Genomic DNA, 25889 nt, shown 5'->3' on the forward strand with positions numbered 1-25889 from the left:
TAAGTGATAAGTCTTGTGCACTCAGAATTATTCATAATTTTTTCTAAATCTAAAAAGTGTACTAAGCTAGGGAAAGAGGCAGAGAGGGGGAGGGTTTGGGAGGGGGGTACCCCCTCCCAAGCACGAGAGATTTTGCATATTTTGAATTGAAATTCAACGATCTGGTGCACACTTTGAGTGACATATTCAAAAAACACATGATCTCATTTGATGAAAGGTTGCAAAGGAGACCCGCTTCATGTGCATGCATACAGTATACACGCATTTTTTTCCGCCTCCCAAATCCCCGGTCCAAATCTTAGGGGGGGGGGGGGGCGATGGGGGCGGTCGCCTTCCCCCCCCCCCCCCCCTGGCTACGCCAGTGTCTATACAAATTCATTCACTTCTTGGGACGTTTGAGTACGGCGTCCCCTAGGTATCCTGATGAAGGCCTATATAGGGGCGAAAGGTTGAACTAAATAAAAGAAACAGAAAGAATAAGCCACGTCAGGATCAGTGGAATATTATAGATACTGTCTTACGCCTAAACAATGTATCCACCACCTATAGGAGTTGGTAGTTGGCACGAGATTTCTTGCATCTATGTGTACACCTACTATATAAACTCGTGTTATACGTGCATATCCTCAGTTCCCAGACTGGGATTCCTCTGTAGGAAGAAGATGCTGTGGACGCCCGCCACGTCTCTATCCAACAGGCTGAAGAAAAAGTGACTAATGCTAAACCTCGAGCATCGAAAGAATGAGTTCTGGTAATCCACTGATCCTGCGAACTACCACCAAAAAATAAACTCACTTCAGCGTGAAACACGCAATGCTCATCCGATCAAAAAACCGCAAATTCCACAGAGGTGAAATAGAGACAGTGTGAGGAACAGGCAGTCCCGGTCGAAAAGAAAAAAAGAAAAAAAAAAAAAAACACCGTTCGACGAGAAAATCCGAACTTGAATGGAAAAGGACACGACAGACACTTCAGGAAAAGGAGACGACCACAAAAACGGAGAAATCAGAGCCTTCTAGCAGGCTCTGGGAGAAATGCAAAAACAGCGCCATCCACGGACCAAACAAACGTAGCCATACAACCACGACCGACACCAGGGTGGAACCAGATTCAAAGGTTCAAATGCAGTGTAGTCAGTTAATATGACCACGTTCTCTCCACATCACGAAGAAATCGGCCTTATGCCCCCCCCCCCCCCCCGTTTGATTGTAACAGTCTTCAAGAATTCAAGAGAAGGATGCTAATAAAGACCCACTTTGCAAAATAGTCATAACTCACCACAGAACTCTCCCACAACACACAGAGTACCCCAGACCAACAAGACATACTCTATTATACAGCCCAACCCACCACACCAAGAGACATAAAGAAGACCTTGAAACCAAAGAGCGCGTGGACCATAAGGGACTGTACAGTACTGCTTGAGGTGGGGATTCATGTTTTGAACATTCCTAAGTGAGATAATGAGAAACCTCTTATGAAATATGAATGAGCATGTAATTTTAAGAAGGATTCAACGTTTATTTGATGAAAATTGGTTTTCAAATGGCTGAGATATCCAAAAAAGTGATGATAATAAAAGGCGACAGACCACGCTTTTATTAGGATCTCTTTGTTTCACCTTGTTTTTGGATATCTCAGCCATTTCAAAACCGATTTTCATCGAATAAAATGTTGATACCCATAGAATTGCATACTCTTTGAAATATTATAGAGTGGTCCCTGAATATCTCGCAAAACGTTAAAAGCTAAATCCTCACCTCAACCAGAACTGTGCACACCCTTTAAGGAACCACAACTATGTGTTTTTATAGCAGAGACTAATTCAAATATCACAGAGTCAGTAATTGCACTCAATTTTCATTTCATTTCATTTATTTTCACTTAACAAAACATGCATGCATAAAAATGTGACAATATTATGGTAAGTATAACATGACAATATGTCAAAACAAACAAACAACCAAAGTTATCAAGTGAAGGGGTTAATGAGAAGGAAATGGGCCTTATTTAGAATTAACCGCGGGGAAGTAAATACAGCTTTTTATCTCTTCTTTCTATGAACTATAACTGACAAAAAGGTCGGCACATGCATGCATGCACACACACACACATACATACACGCACAGACAAAACATACGCCAGCACATTAACAATACACAAGATGCCATTTTCACAAACACACCCCTATCACACTAACCTCTTATCAATTCAGAATGATAATGAGTACATCCAGAATACCTTCCAAGTAAAATACGCTTGAAAGCTTTCGTAAGACGTTTTACTGTCTTCTTACATCTCACGTCGAGAGTATAGAATTCATCCAAGCACCAGGACAACCTCACTAAAGCAGAACGAAAACCCCTACACAGCCTGTAATGAAACCGTGATATAATCATCAAACCTGCAGACAAAGGGTCTGCCGTGGTTGTCCAATCGAAGAAACTTTAACTGCAGGAGTGAAACAGCTCTCCGACTAGAATACCTACAAAGAGGTAACACATGACCCAACAGGCAATCATGTTAATATGGCAGAAAACACCATAGAACAACTGAGTATTGATAGGGCAAGCAAACTCATTCCAAAGGAGGTCCAATGTCCCAACCTGTACTTTCTCCTTCGGATTCATAACGTAAATAACCCAGGAAGACCAACAGTCTCGATCTGGCTGTTCATGTCCCACTGTTTACTCATTTCTAAATTCGTAGATTTTCATCTTCGTCATCTAGTACAAGCACTTACTTCCAAGATACAACCAGTTTCCTCAGACTCATTGAATCACTTAACAACAGTTACGTTCCTTTCAACACCATTTATATAGTTACAGCTGACTTTTCATCGCTGTACATTAACATACCACATAATGAAGGCCTACATCCAAGCATGTAAGATTGCTCCCGATTCACGTCCCAATCCATCCCCGCCTCCACAGAACATCTCATCAGATTGTTAGAATTTTCAACGGAAACCACAACCTTCCGAATCAAAGGTACCGTCATGGGTACACCTCTACAAGTGTATCCAAACATTTTCACGAGCGTCATCAAAGAGCACTCTACCTCTTTCCCGAGGAGTGGCATCTTTCCCGGGTCCTGGGTAGGGTATTTATGAATGATACACATTTCATTCACCCCACAGCCTCTTCCACTTGCGAAAAAATAAATAAATGAATAAATAAAAATAAATAAAAAATAAACTCATATCATCCAACAATCAAACTTACCTTTGAATCCTTACCAACCAATGTACCTTTCCTCGACACCATCATCAAGCTTGAAAACACAACTTTGCAAACGAAACTTTATATACGACAAACCAACAGACACACACTCCTACCTTCTCTCCTTTTTCCCACACCCTCAACACACGTTTCAGAGCATCCCATATTAATAGCCAAGCTCTCTGTATCCGCCGTTACATGTTGTCATCATTGTCACATGCCAATTTGTTTTCATTGTGTTTTGATATATCAACCTTGATTCATATTTCAGTTATGTTATGTTCAACATTGTTTATTTTGTATATGATTTTATTGTTTCGAAAATAAAAACAAACAACAACACACCACAGCACAAAACACTTCCTTACACAATTTATTTCAATCTGCACGATCACACACTCAACGATCTCTCTATCTGCGGTGTCGAATCCATCCAACAGAAACGTCACACCACCATCCTCAAACGAGAATCCTATTGGATCAACCAACTCCAAACTCTCTTTCAATGTTAAAGATTAACTTGAAGTTTTTGTGTCGGAATTACTGACAACACCCATGTAACAATCACAGAAAATTTGTAATCAGTACTGTATTTTTCACTGGTGTATATTGTTTTGTGTTATTATCTGTACTGTAAAGTGCATTGAAATAATTAAGAAATATTGAATAGTGCCATCGTTGTTCTCAACTCCCCTCCCCCCTCCCCACGTGTATAATTATACACACACCCTCTACCCAGCCACGACACCAATCACACACTCGCACGGCCAAACCAACCATACGCCGTGGAATCCCATCTAACCCAAGCATACAACTCATCACAACAAGTATAACTTTCTATGTAATAATATATTATCACATCCGAATGTGTGTTTGTTCTGTATACAATATTATAGGTGCCCGAAATGTGTGTATTGAAAATATACTATTGGTGTACAGCATGATAAGGTTGCGGGTGACTTTATGTATTGAGTTATTGATATTATCTCTTCATTGAACACTCTCAAACATACCTCTCTCCCTTGCTTCACAATTCTAAGCTCATTCTTGCGAAACTCTTTTACGAATATCAAACACATCACACATACATTTATGAGGCAATGTAAGCAAATACATCAACTTGTATGTTACATATCTAGGTCCAGCCTATTCTTTATTGACAATACGAAACAAACAAATTCTACCAGCACGTATGCAGCGTAAAAATTGCAAGCGGTTGTTACTCTACCTTACGAGAATATCTAACCTGCATTCAGTCATGTAATACTTGACATATTATAAAGTAAGATAGGTTGTAGTGAAATGTTACATAAATTTCAATTGCTTCACTCTCCATTGCTCTCCACTAAATGCTACTGCAAGGAGGTACTCGCAAAAGTTCATCAACGAAGTATGACGAAACACACTCGGCAATCATGAAAATATTTAGTAACATTCTACTCTCAGTGTATCTATTTCAAAGTAGCACAAGATTCAGATTTATTGTTTGAGTAAGTCACAAACTTACGATGATAATGAAGTTTCTTAATATTTTTTCCATTTTTTCTCAATTTTTACTCTTTTTATTCAGTTTTCATTTTTTTTGCTCTTTTTTTATTTTCGTTATTGACCTCTTATAATACTTCTTTTCAAAACTTGGTTGCAATTAGCCAGAATCATACACGCATCAACAAAATACAAACATAATTTGTTATTACTCATCTACACCTTCACACTACTCTGTGCTTCTGTACACAGCAAACGTTTCAATATTCTGCCGGCTTTTTCAAAGTTTTCTTTCTCTTTTCTTCCGAGCAGATAGCGTCATGAATCGGGAGATAGAGAGAGTAGCAGTGCATGACTTTTCACAGGAAAATTCGACATTTGTACCTTCGATAGACAAGCCAAATTAAGTCACTGTCTGACTGTAGAAAAATAAGTGGAAAGGGGAGATTGCAGACCAACCAAGAACGGCGTACTAGTATGTTGCAGAGTTAAATGCCACAATGGTATTATTGGAGACTTTTTTTAACTGTCACGCCATATTCAAAGAAAAATGCACCTCAAAAAGATTAAAAACTTTCGGTGAGGCTTTCCTACTGTCATGTTTCTTTTACTGATGATCTTTTTGCTCTTTTCATCACGAAGTCCTTTGAAAACTTCAAAGAGTCGTCCACCTAGCCATCTACCTCCCCCTCTCTCTAAAACACTCCTGGTTCTGTCCTTTCAAATAACACCTCCTTAGGAGGTTAAGGAATGAAAGAAAATGTGAGTGTATAGTGTGTATTACGGAGTTTCTTTGGCAAACACACAAATACAAAGGCACAGTCCACCTCGAAACGAACAGTCCCATATCGAATGAGAAAAATAGGATTTATAGACCTTTGTTGTATCGTGGTCTCTTGCAATGTCTTTTCCAACTGCAGACGATGTTGTGGAGTTAGAGAAGAGCTCGCGGATCTGCTGGCACTAGACCGTCCATCAGCAGCTGTTTGATGCCGGCCACTGCCGACTGGAAGCCGGCGTTGTAGTCGCACGCCACCTCGTTCTGAATGAAGTCGGTTCGGTCGTTGACGAAGTTGTCATTGGCATCGGGTCCGCCGACCAGGGCGCCGTAGAGAACCTGAGGGTTCGGACCAGGGGCGTTGTATTCGTTCCATCCACATGGAGCAGGCAGGTCGGGGCAAGAACTGTTCCACACAAAGATAGAAGAGGGGACAAACCAATTATTATTCAGTTGTCTCTTGGAAATTTCTACAAGTACATAGTATTGATTGCTGTTGTCACAAACCTTAGCTTAGTCTTAAGATGTTTAAGCTTAATATACTTAATAAGTTAATTGTGTAATTAGTAACGCTCATATGATATTAAGAAAAAATATAGACGCACGAATATAAACACTTTCTGAACATAACGACTGATTGTAGGTGTATTGAGGTCGAGCGGTGTACACTCGGTCTGACTCTCACCTGGAGCCGTGATGGGGGCGGTCGGGTGGGTTGACGCCGAAGCCTACCACGAAGCTGCGTCCGTTGGCCCCCAACATGTAGTGAATCTGTTCCTGGGCGAATTCACAGTACTCTGAGCGCAGCCCCTCCCTACAGGCGATGGAAGCCAAGAAGGCGGTGTTGGCTGCAGAAAGGGAGGAAATTGGAAGGGGGAATTGATAAGTGTCTGGAATATGAATGTCATGCATCTCTTATTATACACATATCATATCGCAAATCATATACACAAACTTTTGATTTCTTCTTTGTTTTCGTATTTCTCGTCATGTTTTCTCAATGTTGTTGGTAAAATAAAGATACAAAGAAGAATACCCGACTGTCCGAATTCATGGCACAGATTATAATCCGCCTAAGCCTGTTCGATGATATTGTTTTGCAAATCGCTTCAATATTCCGCGATTATTTGTTCTACCGTAGAATTCAACATTGTTCAATGACCTTTCCTGCAACAATCGTTTCTTCTTTTTTTTCAGTGGGTCCCATCTCAGACTTTGCGGTTGTTAGAACCTCATGCTGATGTAAATCTATGTGGAATCATTGTATTACATGCCATTAAATGACACTGGAATGAAACATTCCATCAAACGCACTACATGAATTTAATGTCTTACCAGAGTAACGGAGTGATCCCCACTGAGCACGCCAGGCCAGGCCGCCTGGAGTGTACGTGACGTCTCCACCCCTCAGCCAGCCATCCAGATAGGTCTCTACGGCGGCTCTGTAGGAGGCCTTGGCTGTACCGCTGCTCATCTGGAACATCAACATCTGTCAAACAACAAAGACAATACAGAAATGATGGCAATTATAAGAAGGAGCTTATTCGTCTTCATCCATTACTATCACAAGCGCATGTGTATAGAAAACGGTATCTCAATAGTTTTGAAATGATCGCAAATAATTCGTGCATGGCCATAGGCGATGTACATCAATATAAGGAAGAGACTACATATTTCAGTTAGTTTTGACATTGGGATACTATTTACAAAATAAAAATCCAAAAGGCCCCAGAATGTCACATTAACATCTGACAAACAATTTCACTCGATATTGCCACTTTTCGAGAAAGACAAAACAACGTCTTCTTAACATTAATGTCAGGATGATATGAAGACCTTAGCTTGGATTACTTGCTTCATCCCTTGTACATATGACGTTCGTATTTGTGTTGATCAAAAAATGTCCCTAACTGACCTGGAGACCAGCTTTTTTGTCGTCCCAGTCGAAGGCCCAGGGCTTGGCTCCCAGACCGTGGATCGCGTAGAGCGCAGCGGCTTCCGTGTAGTAGATAGGGTCGTTGGTGGCGCGATACAGCCAGGCGGCGGCATAGCCGACCTCGTCATGGTAGTGCGATGATCTACGTACATAAAAGGTATTGGTATTGACGCCTATATCTTCAAGTATGGTATCATGATAAATCTCTTTTAGTTCAGAAGAGGCAGGTATTTTTTGTTCGGCTCCTTACTGTCTCACTCTGTTCTGCTCTATATAAAAAAAAAGAAAATGAGTATTCATCCTCCACAGAGAATTATGATAATGGTAAGTTGTCAGCCTAAACGGTGAATGGGATGCAACTTTTTATTTCAAAAGAAAAAAAACAATAAACCGACGATCATAATCTTTCTTTACATTGTCCGATGTCCTCATTTTGAGTATTACTGACCTGCAGCTTGACTTTCATTGCATGCTTAAGGTTTCTTTTTAATCTTTTAACCAAATTGCAAATCTTTTACAAATTGAAATGTTTGTCGTATTATCATAGAACCGCGTAGTTTCTCAAGGAAGAACAGAAACTCCAAACTTGCTTTTATTGTGTTATTGAAAGATTGCAAATGCAAATATATTGATGTATTTTAGACACATAGCATCCGTGTTACGAGAACTTACGGGTAGAAGGAGCCGGCGTTGGAGATGGAGTTGGAGTAGATGCCTGGGTAATTCTTGGCGAAGCTGAAGAGTTGTTGTGCGTGGGAGAGCAGATCTGCTGAGTAGGCGGCGTCTAGATCAAAACAGGCAAAACAATACAGAATGAACGAAAAGAGTATTAATGCATTATGCCGAAGTAATCGTAAAGATTGAAATCAACTTTGTTTTGAGAGAACAGCTACTGAGTTAATCATTTCATTGCTTCATTCATCGTGTCATTGCAGAGTTTATGCCAGTAAGCACTTTATTGAGCGGTTTCATCATTTTTACAATACAAAAATGTTCATCTCTTAAAATCGTTGGCATGAGGATTACAGTAATCTATCACTGTCTATGGAGCATGGTTTTGATTGTATAAACTAGACGAAAATGTGGCCGGCCGGGACCCCATACTACATTTCTTTCACACTCACCACTTTTCTTGAAGACGATAGATGCGGCAGCCAGTGCTGCGGCCGTCTCTCCTGCCAGGTCCGAGCCAGGGTTCGATGGGTCAAGCTTGAAGGCAGGTCGTGGGCCGGTCAGCTCTTCTGGCCGTCCCCAGAGCGAGTGGTCAAAGTGGCCGTCACCCACCTGTCCGTAGAACTCGTTGGCGCTCACGTGGCACTTGAGGAAGTAGTCGGTCACCCAGCGGATGCTGTCGAGGGCATTGGCATACTCGCCTGACTGAACGTAGGCCTGTTCGTACTCCAGAAGACCCCAAGCCAATAGAGTCGCGGATTGGGCCATGGGCAGACCGAACTTGACCGTGTCTCCAGCTGATAAACAACATGAAACAGGTAAAGACGACAAACGTTAATGGCACCCTGACGGCAATGAGAGTGGGTAGCCATAAGAATATCACAGGTATGAGTCAACCTTAAATCGCAATCAAAATAATATCTTAATGCAATATTTTTCAGTTATGCATGGTCCTTTTTATACTGGTTTCAGATACATGGTTTCCGTAAAACTAACATGCTGTAAGTGTATGAGATAATAGTTATGAAAGCATCATATTGTCGTCCATCACAAAATATTATCAAACTGTCATCATTAATATCTGATAATAGAAATAATACTATCGAGGTAGAATCTCATCCATCATCATTCCTTCAATCTTCAATAAATATAATTGCTCCTCTACATATTATGTACAATACTATCAAGTCTGTTGTAAATATAAGATGAGAGTGACGTTAATGTCTCCATGGTTCTTAGACTCACCATCATACCAGCCTCCAGTCAGGTCCTCGCCGTTATTGCCCCGGTCATTGGTGGCCGAGTCGCCCCTGAATGGGATGCGGTTATCAGCGGGCAAGAACCCCGAGCGCTGGGTCTCGTAGAAAAGGATTGACTTGTGGAGGACTTCGTCATAGTCAAAGATGGGAGAGACTGAGGGGAGAAAAACAACAACAACAACAACAATGACATTATTATTCATCGTTTCCATCTTGTAAATCCCATCATTACACATCACACGCTATGACGTGAATAAACAAGTCAGAATGAATACCTTTAGGCAGTTGTATTAGAGGTCGTAATGTCAATTACATTCATCATCACTTCCAACAAGACAGGTTATCGAGATTATTGCCCTGACGACTAGAATTTTGGATCACGAAACGAGAATTAGAGAAGGCGGATGCTGGTACCTTTAGGTGAGTCCGTAGTCACATCAGGTAATCCCTTGGTAGTGACATCGGGAAGTCCCTCAGTAGTGACATCCATAGCGTCTGTTGTCTCGACGGTAGATTCATCGATGGTGGTCGTAACAGCCAGCTCGGTCACCTCCTCGTCCGTGGTTTCTTCTTGGGTGGTGACTTCGTCGGGAACAGACTCGGTCGTTGTTTCTTTCGGGGCAGCGGTCGATGGTTTGGTCGTTGTTGCAGCGTTAGTCGGGAGAGCTGAAGTGGTCGAAGCAATCGTCGTGGAAGCAGCCGTAGAGGCGGTGGTGGAAGCAGTCGTCGGGGCTATCGTCGGGGCAGTCGTAGAGACCGTTGTGGAAGCGACCACGGTGGTTGTGGGAACGTAGTAGTCTGGGCACTCGCAGTCGGGCTGTCCCTGAAGGCGGATCTGGAAGTCCGGAGTAGCGGCCGAGATCGAACCGATGAACTCCACATCGAGCTCAGTGCCGGCTGCAAGGTTGCTGTTCCACTGCTGGTTCCTCACAGTGTATCTTGTGAAGGTCGAGTCGACGCTTTGAACTTGGGCAACCCAGATCTAGATGAGTGCAAAGATATAGAAAATGATAATACATCTGTTGAATTTATATCATGGCACATCTGAATCATTCTCCATGTCAGCCACAAGAGAAACCGTCTTCTCTGATAATATTATTATCATGATTACGATATACCTTGGACAATATCTAGGGAAACTGATATCTTAAATGCGGAAGAGTACTCATCTTCGATTTCGTCATATCCGCACTGTCATCGCAATGATCTACCTTCCTACGGTTAAAGTAGTCCTTTCAATCTTGTAAGGAAACTACTCTAAACTTCCCATTGTGTTTTGATGAATACGAGTATTTCTCCCTCTATCGACAGAGTGAAGACCGACAGCTTACCTGAAGGCTCCACACGGGCTCGGAAAACTCCAGTTCGGCGGTCCAGCCCCCGTTCAGCGAGTTGGTGACAGGTACACGGGCTCGTCCTTTGAAGTTGCTGGGCCACTCGTCGAGGAGTTGGCGGACAGTGCCGCAGGAGCAGACACCGTTGTCGACCACAGAAGACACCTGAGAAGGACGGCATAGACACAAAATTAATGATTGATTGATTGATTATTAATAGTTAAGAATTATGCTCTTTTCATTCCAAAATTACCCCTTTTTGGTTGGTTGGTACTGCTCTAACTTTATACAATCAACGTACAGGCATTAACACAGAGGGTATTGGCTTTTATTTTGGTTTGCCTTTCAGTCTGGCATTTAAGTTGGAGAGTCAAAAGAAACTCACCTCTGACGTGATGTCATCACAAGCGGGATGGTCCTCCAGTAGAAAGTTAAAGGTGGGGGCGGCCCCTGAGTTGTAAGTTGCAATAAACTCGGCCTCGTAGACGGTGCCGACGTTGAGAGTTGGGTTCCACTGTTGGTTACGCAGCTGGTAGACCTGGTTGTTGTTGTCGATGCCGAGGATCGATGCTGTCCAGATCTGCAATGATCGTCGACGTAATGTCAAAAGAAATTTAGCAACCGGTGAAATCGTTGTTGTAATATTGAAACAAAATAAAACTTCTTAAATCATTTCTTAGTTTTAGCGAGCACTTAACAGACATTGGTTGAGAATTCTATAAACAACATTTAAAATAATTGCCTGTTGTTAAAAAATAAAAAAAAACCACGTATGTATTTGTGATTACAATGCCATCTCGAAATCAAGACTTCAGTCTGCTCACTGTGTTTCATTATATACCAGTATTCCCATAATTTTTATGTTACGAATTCGTCACACACACCATGGAGTGACCATTACACTCTAAGTCTGAAGTCACTTGTAGCACAACAACGTTATTATAATAGAAACTACATCGAACGAGCTCAAGCTTAGAAGCACCCACTAATCGTAACTACCACTTTCATGCATTCAATCGCCTGTGATGTTCACCAACTCATCGGTCCTGACGTCTACAGACATAAAGATATGATATATTATGTTTTTCTTTCGTTTTTATCTTAAAAAAAGTACAAGTGGTGCAGTTTCGAATAGCGGCAAGTAGATCAGCAGAGTGGGTATAAAAAAAAAAGATAGAAAGAAAGAAAGATAGAAAGAAAGAAAGAAAGAAAGAAAGAAAACAAAACTCCATGAGGGAACTCACCTGAAGGTTTTGGATGGGTGAGGAGAAAGCCAGAGTGGCGGTCCAGCCCCCCTGGAGTCGGCTCGTGATTGGCAGACGAACTCGACCTTTGACATTGTTGGACCACTCATCGAGGACTTCCATCTCCACGTCGCAGCTGCTCTCGACGATGTCGACCTGGCTTTGACTCTGAGAACTGGAGAAGTCTGAGCCCTGATCGAATTGAAAACAAGCCAAATCAAATATTAATGAAGCGATACAACTATAATTATTTGTATATCATAATTTCACCCAAGAGATGCCTGAAGATCCTCTGTTCTGAAAGGGTTGATAACCCCAGTCGATTTCCTCCTGTATTTAATGACTTCAGCCGGCGATATCTATTTAAACGCGAGTCACTAACTCCATAAGATAATCAAGACAACTTTCTCTGGCAGAGTACAGAATGTAAAAAATGGTGCAAATATCAAAGAAAATAAACATTGACAATCAAACACCGAGGCCCCCTCCCCGCTCCTTCGAAGAAGAAAAAACAATAATAAAAAAGGTATGATTGAATGATTGAGCATTTTATTACTTTGTAATGATTAGAATGATAACTGTGATAATAAGATTAAGAAAAAAAGAATAGACAGATGAGAAGCGATTGAATAAAAGAATAAATGTATAAAAAGTAATGTGATTTTACCTGAGAGCAAAGTCCGTTGTCATTGAGTGTTGCCGTACCACGTGTACCATCGGAGTCACTCTGCGTCCGATATCCGATAAAACCGAGTGTGAGGTACGTGTTGGGGTAAATCGCTGCGTTCCACTGCTTGTTCACCAGTTCGTACGTACGGCTGTCTGCGCTTCGAGACAGAACATTCGCTGCCCAAATCTGACGGAAAGAGACACGGATAGCGAAATGGAGGTGATTTAAAAAGTGAAAACAGTCTGGTCAGTCCCGCCGGGACAAGGGGGAAATTTTTCATACAATGTACTAAAGGTTATAGAAAAGAATATCATGACTGTTTCAAATTCTGATTTGTTTTCTTTTACCACTCTTCGTTTATGGACAAGCAATTATTGTTTTCCTCATCATAACCAAAACATTAACATGTTACTAGTCTTCAACATAATGATCGGAGAAAGAACGTTAGTGCAAAATGGTTCGATCAACACTTTCTTCTTGAAAACTTCTCACTACTTGTGCACACGTTTTGAGCAATAATGTGGCCATAATGTATCTAAAAATTAATTCATTACCATAATTTGATAACATCCATTTCCAATAACACAGTGGTTTACAAATAGTTGTCAGAAACAGTATTATGTAAATGTTCTCTGTTCTGTAACTTACATCCATGTTGAATACCGGTTGATCGAATACGACAGTGACAGACCAGCCTTCCCCGTTGATGGCACTGTTACAATCATTCACCGCTAGGGTCATTTGGCCCTTGAAGGCGCCAGGCCAGGCGTGCTCCACGATGGTCCGTTCCGCCAGACAGTGGTGGGAGACCAGGCCCAGGAGAGTCAAGACCAGGACTAGTGGTTTCATAGTCTGTGCATGAGAGGGGAAAACATTATTAGATAGGTACACAAATAATGATAGAAAGAAGGACACGAATGAAAATCTACACTGTAGTGAGATGTCACTGTCATCTTTAACATGGAAAAAAAAAAACCAGCATTTCAGGTTTTCATCAAGCAACAATAACAACAATGCCAACCATACAAAAAAGACTTTGGAAAAACTGACTCCTATTTGATATGATAAAGTGTTAAAATGTTTTTAAAAGCAGTTCCTTGCAAACTTACAAACAAGTGGAATAATTTTACTCACGAGTTTCAAAGTTGAGACCGTTCTGAGGACGTCTAGGTGCTGAGAAAGGAAATAATGATAATCGATGTAGTAAGCTGGATGGTACTTTGATTCGAATGTTAAACAGTCGTTGGTATGAGCAAAGAAAGTGTTTCGTGATGTCTTGGTCGAAACAGGTGCTAAGTAGAAAGTTGTTCGTTCGTAAAGTCGTTGTTGCTCCAGAGATGTGTTCCCTCTGACCAGCAGAGGATGTTGTGGTAGAATCTTGCCTTCCCTACCAGAACTCTTCCCCTTTTATACATTTCCCTCCTCAGGCCCAGCGGTCCCTGTCCTCGATGGGACAATACCGGCTTCCTTTGTCCAGAATCCTGGAGACAAACATTATAATTGCACATGCGTCAGACTCCGCCCTTTCCGTTGGTCTTTCGACGTAGGCGAAAAGAACGGAGCGCGGCGCTCCAGTGCACTCTCGATAAAGTTTTCAAAGAAAAGCCATTGATCTGAGGAAGGAATGTTACATAACAATTCAGGCACTGACGTAGTGATGGTGGTGTCTGAAGGGTGCAAAACATATCTAATGCCTCGATCTGCAAACGTAAATTTGCTGACGTCTTTCGAGATCTGTAGACACATACCCTGGGACGTTTGACCGTGCAGGTCCCTGGGCATCAAAACAGTTTTACTCTTATCAATATATTAGTTAAACGAGATGTAGAACGATTTAAAAGTTCAACGCGTGACCAAAGGTTTTCTCCACTCTATTTTACAATACATCACATAAAAAACCTGGCTGAGTGTTCAACCCGAGTTTTACACGATTTCTAAAATCATGTGGGTTCAAAATAAGTAATTCGAGCCCGTTCTGTTGTTTCGTGATAAGACTCGAACATTTTATGACAAGAAGTCAAATATAATGAGACCGCAAAATATTTGTTTTTCTCTTTCACAGAGGCATTCAACAGGATATGACCCGACGCTTACCGGAAATATCGGTGTAGCGTGAAAAAGCAAATAGCGAAGGTCTAATTAAAGTTCTAGAGACAAAGACACAGGGATACGCTCGGTGGTTTGCCATTCCAGTGGGCACTTCCAATACAAACCAACCCGGCCTCGAAATCCCGAAAAGAAAAGAAAAGCATCAGAATATTTATAAAATCAAAGCATTACGAGAAGAAGGAAAAATGTAAATGAAAAAGAGGAGAAAGAAAGGGATACGAGAGGGCAAAGAGGATGACTTGCAAAAAAATGGAAGTGAAGAAGAAAAAGAAGTAGAAGAAGAAATGGGAGAATGAATAAAGAAGAAGCGGGAGAATGTCAAGGAAGAATATGACGAAGAAGAAGAAGAAGAAGAAGAAGAAGAAGAAGAAGAAGAAGAAGAAGAAGAAGAAGAAAAATAAGAACAACAACAACAACCACAAGTTGAGCCTCGGAAATAGGGGGACATGTCTAGAAAGAGATTAGCAAAAGACAGTGACAAAAATGGCGAAATAAGGACGTGGTCAGAACGACACGATAACGCTAACCAAAGTGACGAACATAATTTAGAAACAAAAGAAGGCGGAGGCGTATTATCGCATATATTACCTTGAGTTGCAGACGTTGATGGCAGTGACATAAATTCCTTCCATTGAGCGATAACAGCACTAAAAATCATTCACGCATAGGTCTGTGTTGAATGCATCAACTAGTCTATGGGAGTGACAATATATTTTCCAACTTCACCATTCCGGAATTGAAAATTACTCATTTCCATTGAAATTGCAAGTCATCGGTTTATTTAAATGTGACGTGCTCATTTAGACATTTTTTTTTTAATATCATGTCACGTTCTAAACTCAGTATGCAATTGCAATGTCATCATGTTGTAACTGTGTTAATTCATTTTGTCTTTGTATCTTTATTGATATCTTATAATATTACGTAGGTTGTAAGAAAATGCAATGTTAAGTAGCAATATCATGCATCCCAATGTGAGGGAATGTTTTTGTTTATGTAGGTTTTCTGAATTCCTGTAGAAAATGGCTGTAGTATGACTAAAAGTTATCTCATACTACGTTAACACCATGTTCCCAGCGGCCACGGCAGCTGCCCCGTTTGTAATAAACGTACAGTGCGTCGTGGGTAGAATAACATGGGAGATTCTCCTGTTTTTCGTATTCTATTCTTGTTCGTTCCCGTCCTCGATCCGGTGGGAAAAACAAAAACAAAAACAAAAAATAAAAACGGACCACCTCCAAGTTTTGTTACGACATATTACGTGCCGTCGGTGTTTGTTGCGTTCACCTCGTTTTATTATGGCCTGCAAGGTTTCTCGTTAGCACCGGAACTACCATGGATTTTGTTGTTGTTGTTGTTGTTGTTGTTGTTGTTGTTGTTGTTGTTGTTGTTGTTGTTGTTGTTGTTGTTGTTGTTGTTGACAATTTAAAAATCATGACACGGCATCCCCGGCAATCACGACCTATTACATATCCCATCCCATCCCACCGCGTTGAATCACGTCCATCCCGTTTTGTCCACGGTGGCCTGAAACGTGACTGTCATGGCCGCCGGGAACATGGTGTAAACGCAGCATAAACTGCAGAAGTCATTTAAACTTATCTTTATTTGAGAGTTTGATCGCATAACGGGTTAAGTGCCACTTTTATAAAAATTTAAAGTAAGGCCATCATAGAAAGAGCATAATAAACCTTTTCCGATCAAGATGAAATTCACTTGTTACGTAACAAGGAATATGCTTGCAATTATGATTCACAAATATTCCACGCTTTCTCACGATTTTCCTTGTCTTTAACAGGTTTAATAGCAAGTATCTTAAATTGACAAGAAATGAGTTAACTTCTCATGCGATGAAACCTTTCATTTCGGGACTTCTTTATCTTTTTTTGTGCAGATCTCGAGGAATTCTCTCCATGATTTTGCTCTTCTTAAAGTAGCCTTCATGAAGTCACGTTTCTCTCTCTATCTACTCCTGTAACTGTCACCAATGAAATGCTTGATAATGTCCATTCAATGCTCGCTGATTATGTGGTAAAAGGATGAAATGACATTTCCCTTCGTTCCTGTAACTGTTACCCAATAAAATACATAATAGTGACTGCATGTCCCTATGCTCGTTTATTACGTGGTAACTTTGGAATAAGATAACATTTCCGCGCGGTATCCCTAAGATATACTTATGCCTATAGGACCTACATGTATAATCATTACTACCAGGCAGGATTTCAAGGAACAACCGCGTAGGCCTATCTGCTTGTTTCGGCATTATGGCGTTTGTTTTATTTGTATTGGTTTTTGTTTTTATACGCATGGAAATCATTTCATTCTATATGATATGTGTAATTGACAAAAGCTATATCACATTATGTCCTTATAATACCTTCAAGCAGCTTACATAGTATTCTCCTTTTACCTTAAAAGACAAAGAATTTACATAAGGTTATAATAAAACTTTCAGATAAAATATGCTTTCCGTATTGTATTTTTCAGTGATTGAAATGAGTGTAGAAATCAGTGTGGAGACGTTTTGAACCGAAAAAAAGTTATGAGTTATGATTATTATCGATGGTTATCAACGCAATCTTTTCAAACCAGCTGAGACATGAAGAGCTATTTGGGAAATGAGTTCTCTCTTCTCTACATTCAAGTCCCGAACTTTCTTGTTTCTAAACTTGTATTGTCAACATAACAGGTAAGTTGACCATCTGGATGTGACATAGTAGTAAGAAACCGTCTTTCCTTATACCTGATTGCACCCCTCACCCAACATGCACATTACTCGTCGATTTTTATCTTTAGTATCAAAAGGGCTTTTTACACTTGTAAATTTTTGCTTAGCCCCGGACTATCGGTGGGGCTAAGGGGGGGCCTTAGCCCCACCGATAGTACGGGACTATCCTTAGCCCACTTTCTGTTTACACTCGTTTTTGCCAAAGTGGGCTAGCCCCACCGATAGTACGGTACTATCTGGCCCTGCAAAATAGCAGGGGTTAGCACCGCAATTGCGGTGCTAGCACCGCAATTGCGGTGCCAAGCAAGTGAGTGTAAACAGAACGAAAAAATAATCCTGGGCTAAGCGACGGAGACGAAGTGCGACCCTCACTGACCAATCAGAAACGAGGTAATCAAGTGCTGCCGGTGCGTGCGTGTACGTGTACAGTACACAGCGTAATTATGAATATTCATGTGGTTTGGAAAGTCCGGGGCTAAGAAAGACGAGTGTAAAAAGGTCAGTTTTCTCCTTAGCCCCGGACAAGAGATAGTACGGGACTAATTGGCGAGTGTAAAAAGCTGAAAAAATTGGTACGGGACTAACGATAGTCCTGGGTCAGAGAAAGTCCGGGGTTAAGAAACACAAGTGTAAAAAGCCCTAAAGCTAACCCTGGATAACTTTCGTTTCCGCTAAGTTGCGTATGTAGGCGCAATGGCTTGACGCGAATCCTGTTTCTCGCGGTTTTTCGCGACATCGAGCATGTTTCGTATGACACAAACATTGATAGTGACGACAACACGTAGATAAGAAAAAAACACAAAAAACCGCACACTTAACATACCAACAACGTCAGAGTAATTGTATGTCATGGAAGGATATCATTGTCTTTCGGTCACCCCGTACGAATGATTTCGCTCTGGCAGGAACATTAGTGAACAGCGAGACGTCGATCTCTGATTGGTCAGGGTATGGATCAGTGAGCGGTGACGTTCCTAGGGCGGATCACGTCTGTACAGACGGATAATCACAAGCCATGGTTAATGAATAGCTCCAATGTACGTCATGCGGCATCTCGATGGTAGATTGCTTTTGTTAGCATGATGTGAAGACTTGATTGTAAGTACGACTAACAAGCACGGATTAAAGCTCATATAGGAAAGTAACTGAAACTACGCTCGAAATCCATTTCCATCCGGATACCCCTGAAAGTGACTTACCCCCTCATTTTTTTTTTTACTTCCGACTTCACGAGGAGCAGTATACACCAGTTCATCTATCTCTTGTTCGTGTGATTTTCACTCCCTAAATCAAACTTACCTCAAGCCGCAGAGTGGTCGAGTGCATTGCACTTCAAGTTTGCGATTTTGTTGCGCTGAAATTCAGATCTCAAAATGATGTTTGATTTTGTATCTTACTGACAGGTGTAACAATGCATCTAATGCCCCGAGTAAGTTGTAACTCCTCTTCCTTTGTCCGTTACCCTGTCCCTTTTCTTTTAGTCCATCTTTAGTCTCTTCCTGTATTCCTTCCACGCTTATCCTCTTTCTATCAGAGAGCTGCCTCGTGTTTGTGTCATATGCGTGTGAGTTTTTTGTTGTTGTTTGTGTTCTTCTGTTCCTTTCTTTCGTTTTTATTTAGGCAATCTGCATTAGTTCAGTATTAAAGTAGGCTGTTGTTCAGGAAGGGAAATAATGTATCCAGAGACAGGGGTAATAATAGTATGTTTGCGCTTTGAGCACTCTACAGAATGGATTTAGCGCAATATAAATTCATATTATTATAGCAAAGGGACTGCAAATGAATGACAGGCTTTTTTGCTTTTCAGCAGTCCCCTCCATTCCCAATAACTTTGTATCGGTATTTATAAAAGCTACTGTATCAAAGTGTATTTCCTTTCACTTATAGTATTTCCCTCATCACATTGTGATTTTGCATAACTATGGACATAAATATGTAAATGGTTTGCTATAATTACATTTTGTTGGAAAAAATGAATAAAATGAAATGAAGCGTTTATCAATCGTTCTATCAATCAAAGAAAAGTTTATCAATTGCTGCAGAATAGTACAAGATACCACACATACAAATTACACAAATAATTTGAACTCTTAACACTACTTAAATGCATGACATAATACAATGAACTTTTACCATGAAGGAAACTGATCTTACAAACCTTCTTTTAACTTCGTTATTTTTCTTGTCTTAAAGTTCAAAGTCCATATATATTTCATAATTTTATATCTATACCCCAATACAACAAACAACTACTGATCCCAATAATTTTGTTACAATGAAAGTTCACTGTAGGCCTACAATAGTACCGCAATCAAAGGCGCCTTCAAGTTGGGGTTCCATTGCCTAGGCTTACATTGCCCCCCCCCCCCTTATTTAAAGAGAGGGTATTTACTAGTGATAACTAATTTGATAAATATGTTAATCATAAAAACGTTAAAGTTTGAATCTTTACTAGCACTTCCATAATCTTGCCGGATAAAGAGCATGCCGCATTCAAAGATTCCCAGGGTCATATTCTGGCTAGTAATCTGAAAAATAAGACGTCAGAATCTCTTTCTCGCCTCCCTGGGAAGATTAATCCAACGTGTATACAAGAGTATGGGACTTTCACCTTTTACCTACGTCACTAGACGAGAGAGGCTTTATTGTGCACGGACAATATTGGCCGGATTTACATTGAAAAGCACTGACCATGAAGAGCGCCAATGCGTCGGGCATCGTCACGCCATTGTATCGGGGCTGATCTCACCATCAGGGGATGGGGCAAGGGGCTAAGCTATGTGATAATAACAAGGATAGGCATTAAGTCAAAAGATAAGGGACATTCATTACGACTAATAACACCCAATTGGAGGGGGTAATACATTGTATTTGAATGCGCGTGTTTGTGTGAGCGTGCGTGTGTGCATATACTATTTAAATGTGTGCTTGCGTGTGTGCGTGTGTGTGGATTGTGTATGTAACTGAGGAGGGAAAGGGGAAAAAGCTATGACAAAAGATGTCAGGGTGCCGGACTCTTGTAACTCGTCCAGTGACCTTCCTAGAGTCTTACCACCACAACATTCCTCGTCGGTCAAAGAAAATACCACGTTATAATGTGCCAGACAGGCAATGTTCAATCGTCCGTAGTCAAAGAAAAGACCACGTAATATGTGGCAAACAGACAACAGTAATGTCGGTCAAAGAAAATATCACGTAATAAGTTGCAGATCGACATACAACAATAGCAAATCTTTTCCAAAGATTTCCTTAGACTCAGACTGTACGTAAACACATTTTTGTGAAGAGCGTCACAACCTGAAGAAATATTTTGGCGGCGCCACCGAGGATAGAAAATTTATCCGATGTAGTCCGTATGCTTAATAAACACTCCCTGACTTCCAACTATTGTCCCGTTTCCCTTATGATTTCTGCTGATGTGATTTGGTCTTCATCACACAAATTATGCAAGAGAATTGTTAGATTGAAATATGTATCTGTCTTAAACACGAATGTTTCATTTTTCTTGTCCTTCGTGATGTCATTAGTAGTAAAAACAGCTGATACAAGCATATCGATCCTAAATGGTATATGCATCTTGCCAAAAATGAGTGTACACACAGCAAACAAGTCACAATAGCAAGGCAGATTTTATAGTGTGTACTTCCACATCGTTCTTGCTGGCATATTTTCTACACGCCAATGACCATCATAATTGAAAGGTTCTGAAGTGTTATTCTACGAGAACTGTCTCACTATCGTGCGTTTGTGCATTAGTCATGGTAAAGGTGCATAACATCGATAGGCATCGTGGCGCTTATTTCACCTGACTTTACTGTTGATGACATCACAAAAGGCAAGAGAGTTATGTTAGGGAAGAAGTTTAGTGTGCTCAGAAAAAAAAAAAGGAAAGCAAAGTGATTCAAGTATGCGATACATATTTTGGTTCAACAAATCTAGAATTCGTGATATGTGTGCCTATTTACGTCAGTAGAAGTCAACATGTAATGGTTGTCAGGGCACCTTTAACATGGTATTATTGATGTCAAACATGACCAGACGGATGTGGTAAACATGGCAAGACATTCAGTTCGTAAGCATGACGTAACATCAAGTATGAATGTTGATGTTCATTCTATTTTCAATTAATTGACTGACCGATGAAATACCGGAACGAGAAATTCAAGGAATACAAACATTGCTTGTCATGCTTGTTGTCTAATGAAGAACCTCTAGACAGCATCCGACACGCACCATTTTCCCACAAAACATAATACAACATGTATTTTTCGCGAGCGATTACGAATTAGGGGGTGAAAAAAGGGTAACAAGTCGAATACTATTCTAAATGTTCTGAAAATAATGCATCATGAGTTATTACCATTATTCTACAAGTTGTACATTATCATTATCCGAATTCGATCTTTTTTCCCCATGAAGTATTCTAGAAATGTGAAAATTGAAATTACAGTTCGGGAGGTGAAGTAGATGTAAAGATGAATTCGAAGTATCACTAAGAACAGTGCAGCAATTAATTACCGACGTAAGTAAAATCATGTTCTCCTACAACTATTGCAAAAGGTTGCAATTAACAATATCCCTAAATTGATGCAAACCACATCTTGCTTGTATCATTAACACAAAAAAGACAGAGAGCCATGCAAACAGACAAAAAAAGGTGGCAAAATTGGCTCCGCAAGGGAAAATAACTAACAGAGGACAACGCACATGAATGTATCTACACTCAGCAAAAAAAGAAGAAAGTAAACACTTTTTTATATTTCTCATAGAATATTTGGCTAAAAGTTAATGTAATATATACCATATGAAAGGTAGTTTAATTGGCTATCAACATGGTAGGTCACTAAAAAGGTAAACTTTACGCAGGAATGAACACCTTCGTTTTTCTATTCAAAGGCACAAAAGTGAAAATTGCAAAAATTAGCACGTTGTCGTTCATGCGTGCTTCTCATAAGTGTTTTCCATGCGACAGTAAGAAAAAGACAAATTCAACAAAGTAAAAGACATGAACTAAGTTTCAAAAGTAAAGCCATGAACTCTCTAATATTTTTGAAGCCCAAAAGATTGATAAAGGCTAAGAAGATAATGGAGGAAAATGAAGAATCTTCTGTCAAATCCAAATTCAAAAGAAAACGAGAGAAGGAATATAAACAAAAATGGTAGGAATTTGAATTGATTTCTGAAATTATAAAAAAAATTGTAAATAACATTTGATTCTTGAATTTGTCTCATGAATTCTTCAATTACTAAATTAAAAGAATGAAATAAAGATATTCTGTTTATTCAATCACCTCTGTGCCCTTACTCCCTATGTCATTTGAAGTTTGAGTTGACAGAAAATTCTTATTTTCCCCCTTTAGTTCCCAACTTTGATTTTGTTTGAGGTTATAAAGAGATAAAGAGAACGAAAACTTATTTTTGCTACGTCATTAATTTTTCTCATTATGTTAAGCTGGTCTTTTGTTACCAATGTTATCTTGAAGGGCATTTCCAAATGAAAGACGACAAGCGTCATGTCAATTTTAGCAATGTTTACTTTTGTGCCTTGGAAACAAAAACGTTTGTGTTCACTCATGCGTAAAGTTTCCCTTCTTTTGACCTACTAGTTTGATAGGCAATCAATTACCTTTAACATGGCATATAATACATTGATTTTCATCAAAAATATGAACTCGCAAAAGTGTTTACTTTCTGTTTTTTGCTGAGTGTAGATTCGAATTCAGGTTTTCTTCATGTCGACCATCACCACCACCACCACAAAAAAAAAAAAGCATTTTAAAGAGTCTATTGCACAGACCTTGACACAATCAGATTATAAATAGCAATGGTGAAGAAAGAAAAAGACAGTGAGTGTGGAAGAGAGAAAAAGAAAGAGAGAGTGAGAGAGAACATAAATGAGATTACAATCATAAAAGGAAGAGAAAGTGAGAGTGGGCAGATGACCAGGTACATGGGGAAGAGTGAGAGAAGGTAGGTCACTGGGTCAAGGAGAGAAATAGGGAGTTACAAGGTAATAAATAAAGAAGAAAGAGGGGAAGAGGTGAGGAGGTACATGGGGAGAGAGATGGAGAGAAAGGGGAAGGAAGGTAGAGTTAGTGATAAATTAATAGATAAAGATAGAGGGAACAGGTGAATAAAGAATCATGATGTATGTATTAAATTCTGCTATACAAGCCTGGACAAACATATAGTTATGGTACTATAACTTGGGCCTGTTTCATAAAACTTGTTATCAGTGACAAGTTGGGATAGTTGTTACAAGCTACTGAAATCCTTGCATCTAATTGGATGAGAGCAAATTGTCATAGAAATGTGGCAGTTGTCACTGATAACAAGTTTTATGAATCGGGCCTAAGATATGAATTGAGTAAAGTGTAGTTAAACACACAGACACCCCTGCCCAACCGCTCACAACACACACAAACACACACGTACAAGAAAATACACACACACACACACACATACACATGCACACACATTTCATTAAGTCCTGTGGTGAAGTTAACATGCTGGCTGTCACATAACAATGCAGTGTCCGTGTGTTTTTACGAAAACTGTAAATTCACTTGAGAAGATGAATTTGTATGATTCTGTACATTTCTGAACGTTGTATCCTCTTCTAGCGATATCAGCATGTTCTATTTCATAAAACATGATTTTCATGCTAAAGTCACTAAAAAGATCACAATTTCTCCCTCCCAGAACTAAAGACCAAACAGAAACCATAGAGGACTCCACCAAGTATGAGCAATAGAAAAACCTTTATTCTATATTTATAATAATTACATACAGGCATTGTGCTTGAGATGATATCAAAGGAAAGTTTCACTTCTCTCACTTGAGCAAAAGGTCTTTTATTGATGATTATCATGATTACATATATAGATGTCTTGTTTATAACTCTGATTTCATTTTCTTTCAACTGGTTCTCTGCTGACAAAATAAATTCCCAAAAGTTTAATGCTTTGCTTAAACAGTTCTACAATTTCTACAATAGAGACTTAAAGTTCATGTTCCCTCTCAAGAAGAAGACAATTATCTTCACAGAGTTTGTATTCATATATTCCACTTTATTCTTCTCATTGAACAAAACTATACATCTGTCTGAATTTCTTTTTCATAATGACATCTCCAGCACACATGCCATACTGGAATGCCCAGTACACCAAATGATACAAGACAGACTGACAATATCACACTAAACATTGCACATTAACAAGTAGATGTATACAGGTTCAAGGATGGGTTTTAGGGTTGATCAGTTTTGATACAGCTGCATAACCTTGAAAATATCATACAGTCCACTCCCATTATAACAAAGCCATCTGGACCGGCAGTTTTCGTTGGTTATATCAAACTTTCGTTATAACCGAACAAATAAACAATTAAAAAAACATTGAGCTGATAATGTTGGGGTGTGATTTTTTTTTCTACATAGTAACTGGTATTCCATTATACCTTTGTTCATTATAACAGGAGTGCACTGTACACACAGGTGTCAATGCAGCATGTTGCAAGGCTCCACCTACATCAGTATATTTCTGATTCTTTCAAAAGTCAGGGTGAGCATGTTTGACAGCAACATAAAAGAAAACAACATCAATAAGACTACCCAAGCAACACAGTCCACCTCCTAAAAAAACAATCAACCTGGATGGACATTATATTCCAAGCATTAAAATGTATTCAAGAGGATGATGTGAATTTGAAGAGCTCACTACCAGGTCTGCAGTGAAACAATAAGGGTCACCCATTGAACAAGTCTTGATACAAGCTCGAATTCAAAATGAGGTGCTGGTGGTATTGAAATTCAGCAAAGTGTATCAAAACATTTGAATACATTAGCAAACCACAAATGCACTTTGAGAGCTTGAACCTCTGCCAAGCAGCTCATTTCCACCCACGTACACATATGCTAAAAATAGCCCTCGTATTTTCCCCAGTGCTATAGAATCCTTTCTAGTGCATCTGCCTCAGTTTCCTTCTGCACCTCAAGTGTGCAGTCAGTGTGATGCATCATGTATAGGCGCACTTCAAATATGTACAGCTTGAATTCCCTCATTTGTTGGCCCTACAGTTGAACCTCTCTTATCCGGCCTCCCTTTATCCGGATCTCTCTATTATACGGACGCAATCTCGCCGTGATTTTTTTTTTTTTTTTTTTTTAATAATTACGGGAGGAAAGGGGGATTCCCAACTCCTTGTGAACTCCTACACAAACACACATGAATTACATATTACTTCCAACATTAACATACACCTCTATTTTGGGGTCTGTTACTGAGTGTAACAATGAAAAGGTTGCAGTATACACATTACTACATGTGGTACTACAGTGGGCTACATCAGTACATGTGTATGTATATGTACATGTATAAAGCATTGAGTCTCCTGTATCCGGCCAAATCCCTTATCCGGATGAGCCCAGGTCCCGACTTGTCCGGATACGA

At 40.0% G+C, this 25889-nt stretch overlaps 1 protein-coding gene across 1 annotated transcript; it reads right to left on the minus strand.

Annotated features, from left to right (window-relative positions):
* Window positions 1–5539: 5539 nt before the first annotated feature.
* On the minus strand, window positions 5540–20157 carry LOC140227217 (uncharacterized). Its single transcript, XM_072307645.1, has 14 exons — window positions 20131–20157; window positions 13248–13451; window positions 12597–12785; window positions 11930–12121; window positions 11071–11265; window positions 10683–10850; window positions 9766–10333; window positions 9338–9505; window positions 8548–8889; window positions 8093–8204; window positions 7400–7562; window positions 6820–6973; window positions 6170–6332; window positions 5540–5890 (listed from the first exon to the last, which is right to left on the minus strand). The coding sequence occupies exons 1-14, from the start codon at window positions 20155–20157 to the stop codon at window positions 5641–5643; spliced, it is 2895 nt and encodes a 964-aa protein (XP_072163746.1). The 3' UTR covers window positions 5540–5640.
* Window positions 20158–25889: the final 5732 nt, after the last annotated feature.

Source organism: Diadema setosum, chromosome 4 (genome assembly GCF_964275005.1).
Source record: "Diadema setosum chromosome 4, eeDiaSeto1, whole genome shotgun sequence".
In the NCBI taxonomy this organism is placed as follows: domain Eukaryota; kingdom Metazoa; phylum Echinodermata; class Echinoidea; order Diadematoida; family Diadematidae; genus Diadema; species Diadema setosum.